Genomic DNA, 7,500 nt, shown 5'->3' on the forward strand with positions numbered 1-7,500 from the left:
AAACAATAACAAAGACCTGAGTGACGTCATCTTCGTTCTATCTATAGACCCCAAGGACAAATTTCCCTATGGGATGAATAAAGGGAATTTTCATTTTATTTTTATTTTTCAAACGCATATCATCGATAATATTTTTTAAAAATTCATTTTTTCTATTTCAGTGAGAGAGAATATTGGAGAAGAAGTAGAAGCACGTTCGTGTCTAAGCTGCGTCCGAAAGCTGTGTGCGACTACATGGATGGCATGAATCACGTGATCAGTGATATGTGCAACAGGATAGCTTACCTGCGGGACGAGCATGGCCAAGAGAACATGGTACCACGTTTGTTACACGAGCTGGGGAACTTAACCATGGAGAGTAAGTCAAGTCACAAATCTTTTATTTTTTCCAATAAAATAGAAGATATTCCAAAAAAAAATTAAGATTTTATATAGAGCAATATCCACTAAACGTGCTCAAAGAGCTTTACAGGGGGTCCTTGGCTAACAGCAACACTTAACATATAAGACAAGACATGATGCCTGTTAGGCGATATTACAATTTTTTTTCGGACAGAGACAACGCTGCTAACGGCCAAGTACTCATTTTACACCTGAATACGGTGAGAGAATTTGAACAAATACTCTTGTCCAAGGACTCAATCAACTATACGTCGAGCGAGGTTCTAACCCAAGACCTTCCGACCCGAAAGCGAGTGTCATACCACTAGACCACATAGCCGCGCATCTTAGTGTTGAGTAAGACCAGAGTGCAATCAGTAATTTGTGCGATCTTGGGACAATTTTTGAGCAATGGTCTTCGTAGTAAATGGAGTCTCGATAATAAATAAATAATAAATTCCCTTTATTCATCCCTAAGGGGAATTTTTTCTTTAGGGTCTATTCCAAGGGAAGACTGGAATAACCCAGGCGCCAGCCGCAGTGCAGCGCCGCAAAGTGAGCTAAGGCTAGGTGACTTGCTCAAGGCCACACAACGCGGCGGGTAGTCGAACTCGGTACCTTTCGGGTACGAAGCAAAGACGTACCGCTGACCCACGCTGTCCCACGCTAATTTTAAATCGATCGATATTTGAGGACGAGTTTTCTGGCCAAAATTCTAAATACACGTTTTCCCAGAACACCGCAGATATGATATTATTATTATTATTATTGTTCGGCCTTTATCTTGACCGCATACGGAAATTATTGATCCTTTTAATTTTTATTTTCAGGTATGTTGTATATAGTATTAAACAAACGCATGGGCTGTCTCGACAAAGACGCTCCCCCAAGGACGGCGGAATTCATCCAGTCCATCGCCACCATGTTTCAGACAGGCCATGAGCTCATGATCTACGCCAGGCTCCACAAGTTTTTGGGGACGCGGGTGTGGAAGAGGCACGTGGAAGCTTGGGATAAGATATGTGAATTTGGTAAGATATCATTAGTTTGGTAGATAGATGATTTTTATTAAGGTATTCGCCATCCTTATCATCTTCATCATCATCATCATCATCATCATCATCATCATCATCATCATCATCATCATCATCATCATCATATATCATCATCATCATCATCATCATCATCATCATCATCATCATTCGTATTTACATCGTCATAATCATCATCACAATAATAATAATAATAATAATAATAATAATAATAATAATAATAATAATAATAATAATTAATAATAATAATAATCATATATCTTCATCATCATCATTATCATCATCATCATCATCATCATCATCATCATCATCAGCAGCAGCAGCAGCAGCAGCAGCATCAACAACAACAACAACAACAACAGCAGTATCACGATTCTAAATCAATTCTTTTATATCTCAACAGCTGAAGAGCAGATCAGTATGCGAATGGACGAGGTGGCCAGGGAGCTGGAGACGGGAACTCCCCCTGTTGACGGAGAGCACGTTGACTTCCTCAAGTATGTGATGGGCACACATCAACTGTCTCGGAAGGAAACGCTGGACAACATCATTGAAATCTTCATGGCCGGCATTGACACGGTAAGAATTTCACACTGTTCCATATCATCCTTGCGGCTATGTGGTCTTGTAGTATGGCACTCTTTTTCGGAGCGGAAGATACTTGGGTTCGAGCCTCGCTCGGCGCATAGTTGAGTATGACTCGCGCCTTTGGATGGGGGAGGTCCAGGATTCGAGACACGTCTGACCGTCGCATACTTTTTATTTTCCTTGGAAAAAGCTCTTTACTCACATTCTCTCACCCTACTCAGTGTAAAATGAGTACCTGGTCGTTAACAGCGTTGTCATGTCTCTGTCCGCAAAAAATAAATGTAATATCGCCTGACAGGCGTCATGTCTCGTTCTACATGTTAAGGGTTGTTGTTTGCTAGGCACCCCTTGAGTATATTTAGTGGATACTGCGCTATATAAAAGCTCAAGTTTTTTTTTTCTTTCGCTCTAAAATTTATTTTTAGTCATCTGGTTAATCAAGACATAATACCGGAGTCAGGCGATGGGACACAAATGAGATGTTTATTTATTTATTTATTTATTTATCTATTTATCTATCTATTTATCTATTTATTCATTTATTTATTTATTTGTTTAGTTATTTATTTATTCATCCACCCATCCTTTGCTCTCTCTTTCTCTCCCCAGACGGCCAACTCTGTCGCCTTCCTCCTATACCTCCTGTCCAAAAACGAACAAGTCCAGGATAAGCTCCTTGCAGAGATCGAGGGAGTTCTAGGAAGCCACCGAATGGCCGACCAGAACGACCTCAACAACATGCCCTACCTCAAGGCCTGCGTGAAGGAAACGCTCCGCCTCTTCCCCCCTATCCCCATTAATGCCAGGGAGACTACACAGGACACGTCGCTAGGTGGATACTACATTCCCAAAAATGTAAGTCAGACTCTACGGCTTTCATTTGTGCCTCTATGTGGTCTAGTGGTATGACACTCGCTTTCAGATCGGAAGGTCCTGAGTTCTAGCCTCACTCGGCGCATAGTTGAGCCCTTAGAAAAGGCTCTTTACTCACTTTCTTTCACCGTAATCAGGTTTAAAATGAGTACCTGGCCGTTAACAGCGTTGTCTTTATCGGTAAAAAAAAATGTAATATCGCCTAACAGGCGTCATGTCTCGTTCTACATGTTAGATGTTGCTGTTGGTCAGGGACCCCATTTAAAGCGCTTTGGGCACATTAAGAAGAAGAAGAAGAAGAAGAAGAAGAAGAAGAAGAAGAAGAAGAAGAAGAAGAAGGTATATACTGTTTTATATATGTTTTAGCCTAGATGATGGTTATTTTAATCGAGGAATTTTGAAGTAGTTTTGAAGTTTTCTGTTCAAAGTTTTAATGATTTGTTTTTCCAGAGTAGACAGATATGTGCATCTGTTTTGTTTGGGTTTTTTTTTTTTTTTGGTTGTTGTTAATTTTTTTTTTAAATGTTGGAATCCAAATTGAATTGAAGTTTGATCCTGACTCTTGCACTCCTCTGACTCTCCATCTTTCCAGACCATCATCATGATAAATTTATACGTGACGGCCAGAGACCCAAAGATGTTCCCCGAACCAGATGTCTTTAATCCAGATAGGTGGATGAGGGGCGAGGCAGAAGCAAACGCTGCTCACCCTTGTGCTGTCCTGCCCTTTGGTGTAGGTGCTCGTGCGTGTATTGGTGAGTAAATGTTTCTATAATTATCGTTAGTGTTGTTATTTGTGGTATTATTAGCCTTAGTGGTGTTGCACGTGTTGTTGTTGTTGTTGTTGTTGTTGTAGTTGTTGTCGTTGTTGTTGCCTTTGATGATGATGATATGATGATGATATGTCGGTGGTGATGGTGGTCATAATGGTGGTTTAGTAGAAGTAGTAGTATTAGTAGTAGTAGTAGTAGTAGTAGTAGTAGTAGTAGTAGTAGTAGTAGTAGTAGTAGTAGTAGTAGTAGTAGTAGTAGTAGTAGTAGTAGTAGTAGTAGTAGTAGTAGCAGTAGTAGTAGCATAGTAGTATCAATGTCGTTTAGTGATATATTTTAACTGCTTTCTTTATATTGCATTCCAGGACGACGAGTGGCTGAGGCGGAAATTTATCTAACAATTATTCAGGTAGGTTTATTGAAGGTTAAAACGTGTCAACGTATATATATATATAGCGCAATATAATACAAAAACAAACTAGCAGCCACTCATAACATGACGTATTTTAGATTTTCGTCTTACACACTCTTGGCCTACTCTGAAAAAAAATACATTAACATTTTTTGGGCCAGGAAAATCGTGCTTGAAATGTAAATCGATTAAAATGACCCTCATCTTGTCAAAAACAATCCAAACCTGATGAGACTTTGCGAAGTCCCAGGTTTGAGAGTTTTATGTCAAAATGAGAGTCACTTTCATTAATCGATATTTGAAGGACGACTTTAGTGGCCAATCTTTTTTATTTTTATTTTTTTTTTTGGGGGGGGGGGGGAGGGGTTCAGATTACGACACAATGCTGTTACAAGCCAAATATTCATTTTTTACATCTAAAAAAACGGCAAAGTTTTTATTCTCTAGATTTCCTTGGCACTTTTCCACTCACTTCATCTTTTGCTTTTATCATCATACTCAATGCCTGCTCCACTCATTTTTTCTTCTTATGAAAATGGTTTCTGTTTTTCCATCTTCTGAAAATGGTCTTTGTTTTTCCATCTTCTGAAAATGGTCTCTGTTTTTCCATCTTCTGAAAATGGTCTTTGTTTTTCCATCTTCTGAAAATGGTCTCTGTTTTTCCATCTTCTGAAAATGGTCTTTGTTTTTCCATCTTCAGATTTTACAACGATTCAAGTTACGAAAAAGCGACAGTTTTGATATCAAGCCCCACGCCAGGACTCAATTCACGCCGGGTCCCGAACTTCCGGTCATGTTTATTGAAAGATAAGCAACTGAAATAGTAACCATCTAACATACTGCTGGACTAGAGGGTCTTTTCTATACCATTAGAAATAGTTTAACGTGTCCACCATTGTTATTGGTATTATTATTATTATTATTATTATTATTATTATTATTATTATTATTATTATTATTATTATTATTATTATTATTATTATTATTATTATTATTATTATTATTATTATTATTATTATTATTATTATTATTATTATTATTATTATTATTATTATTATTATTATTATTATTGTCGTTGTTGTTATTATTATTATCATCATACAAAAACAAACAAGTGATTTACGCGTGTATAATAATAAATATATGTTGGAGTCTTCTTTAAACGTTGTTGGTTACCTCAAATGAATGGACTCAACACGAAATCATTGGCCTTCGACTCAATGTTGTGTTTTCAAGACGTTCAACTCAAACATCAAATTATTTCGAGATTCACCCCCTGGAAATGATCATCGTTTTTGTACTTCAAGGACAGTTTCGTTTCTGTGATTGACTCTTCTTCCCTGACTAATTTCTGAGATACGTTTTTTGGAACTACACTTCAATTTTTATTTGTTGTTCTGGACAATTAAAAAAAAAATTTATATACAAAAACGGGATACTAGGCTGCTAGTGGACTGTAAAGAGTAATAAACAAAGATGAACATAACAGCTTCAAACAATAACAAAATTCTAAACAGGGAACGTTTCGGGCTCAAAACACTTCTTCAGCCAACAACAACAACAACAAAACAATAAAGACATAAAAGATTACTAAAATCCAGATAGCCGACAGAGATATTTTGTAGGTATTCTACAGAGAAGACCTACACAATGTCTAGAGAGAAGGCTTACAAAATATCTCTGTCGTCTATCTAGATTTTAGTAATGTATTTATGTCTTTATTGTTATAGATAACAATACGATTCACGGAAGCGAGTTCAAATACAGCAATGTCTCCTATTGAAGAACACATCTAATCTAATGTTTACTGCTGCAACTTCATGCGTAGTGTGTCGAGAAAACTTTGTTTTTATTTGCATTAACAATGTAATCTAAGAGTCTTCTTCAAGACGACGTTTCAGTATTTTTAAGGACACCTAACCCTTTGGTTTTGTTGTTGTTGTGTGTGTGCAGCTCCATGAGCAGCCGAGATTATAGCACACACAAAACCATGATTTCGTTACAATTAACAATTATTATGTACTTATGCCGCCCGTTAAACTTCAAAATGTGGACAACATTTTGACTGCAATATTACTGACAGGGTGTTTGTTATACCTATGTATAATTTATAACTATTTTATATCATTTGTTTTCATTGTTGATAAACTGAATGCAGTTTTTTTTTTGTTGCCAAAATATTGGAACATGCTAATAAATAGTATGTATTTGGGTTGGATTTAAGTTGAATTTGGCACCATTTTGTCGGGTGGGTTTGTTATAAATTAATGATAATTATATGCATAACTTTCAACAAGACTGTGGATTGTTATTTATTACTTGCGTCTTAGTCATCAATCCATTACTTCATTTATGTTACAGTGGTTGATTTATTACATTGTATTTATGTTGTATAAAATGAATTGCCAGATGGGTAAATGATCACCTCTTGTACATAATGACTACGTTTATGTTTATGTTTATGTATTGCCAAATTATTCTATGTATAGTCTACATGTTGTTGTGTCGTTCTTGATTGATATTGTTATTATCATTCATAATTTCCATCATTATCTGTAGCAGAGAATTATTCGTATCGTTGTCAACATCATTATGTTTTTCGTCACAATGATTCGTCATCATTGTCATCATCATCATCATCATCATCATCATCATCATCATCATCATCATCATCATCATCATTATCATTATTATCATCATTATAATCATCACCCTCATTATCTTCATCAAGGTCGTGGCCGTCGGCATTCTCATTACAATCCCTAATCACCATTACCAACAATACTTCCACCAGTATCACGGTTATTCTAAAGCCTAAAAATATTTTTACAAATAAAATCTCTATGTTATATTAAAGGAATATTACAATTCCAATAAACAATCATATTGGGCAGACTATTTATTATTATATTTTATTTTGAATGTATAATGTAAGCATTTGAGTGTATTCCTCTTTGTTGGATTTTGTGCTTGTGTCCGGATGAGACTTATATGTCTATTCTCAATCTAAGTACATTGGTGATATGCTCTTGGAATCTACATTTGATCCATATTTGTTCCCAGTTTCCCTATGTCTTACTTTTTCTTGGGTGCTTTAATTGTAATTTTAGAACTTTCTACTATCCCATTTTCTTCCTTCTTACTGGCACTGATATAACCTAAATGTGTTGCAAGCGCCATAAAATCCTTAGAAACAAAAACAAAACACTGGGCAGATATTGGCATTTGGCAATATAGGACTAAAGCTCAAGTGTTTTTAACCCAATGAACGTGATTTTATCGCATTATTACACACCATTCTCATCCAAAACTATTCATAAAACAAGAAATTCGTTAAAATTAAGACAAGCGAAGGCAAAGCATTTTAATTGAATTGAAAATGTCAGCTTGTTATATAACTAGACTATCACTCTCTCCATTTATC

At 36.2% G+C, this 7,500-nt stretch overlaps 1 protein-coding gene across 4 annotated transcripts in view; it reads left to right on the top strand.

Moving 5' to 3' along the window:
- LOC144976691 (1,25-dihydroxyvitamin D(3) 24-hydroxylase, mitochondrial-like) overlaps positions 1–7,500 on the top strand; it is a 234,926-nt gene that overhangs the window by 227,015 nt on the left and 411 nt on the right. For all 4 annotated transcript variants that reach the window (XM_078921034.1, XM_078921033.1, XM_078921035.1 and 1 more), the window contains exons 5-11: positions 162–358; positions 1,212–1,412; positions 1,837–2,012; positions 2,631–2,876; positions 3,487–3,649; positions 4,030–4,073; positions 4,777–7,500. The exon at positions 4,777–7,500 is cut by the window's right edge and continues 411 nt beyond it. In XM_078921034.1, coding sequence (XP_078777160.1) covers positions 162–358; positions 1,212–1,412; positions 1,837–2,012; positions 2,631–2,876; positions 3,487–3,649; positions 4,030–4,073; positions 4,777–4,887 — 1,138 coding nt within the window. In that variant the 3' untranslated portion in view covers positions 4,888–7,500. The remainder of the gene's footprint in view (positions 1–161; positions 359–1,211; positions 1,413–1,836; positions 2,013–2,630; positions 2,877–3,486; positions 3,650–4,029; positions 4,074–4,776) is intronic.

This window comes from Berghia stephanieae, chromosome 7, assembly GCF_034508935.2.
Source record: "Berghia stephanieae isolate SIO BIC M18660-M18661 chromosome 7, UCSD_Bste_1.3, whole genome shotgun sequence".
Classification (NCBI taxonomy): domain Eukaryota; kingdom Metazoa; phylum Mollusca; class Gastropoda; order Nudibranchia; family Aeolidiidae; genus Berghia; species Berghia stephanieae.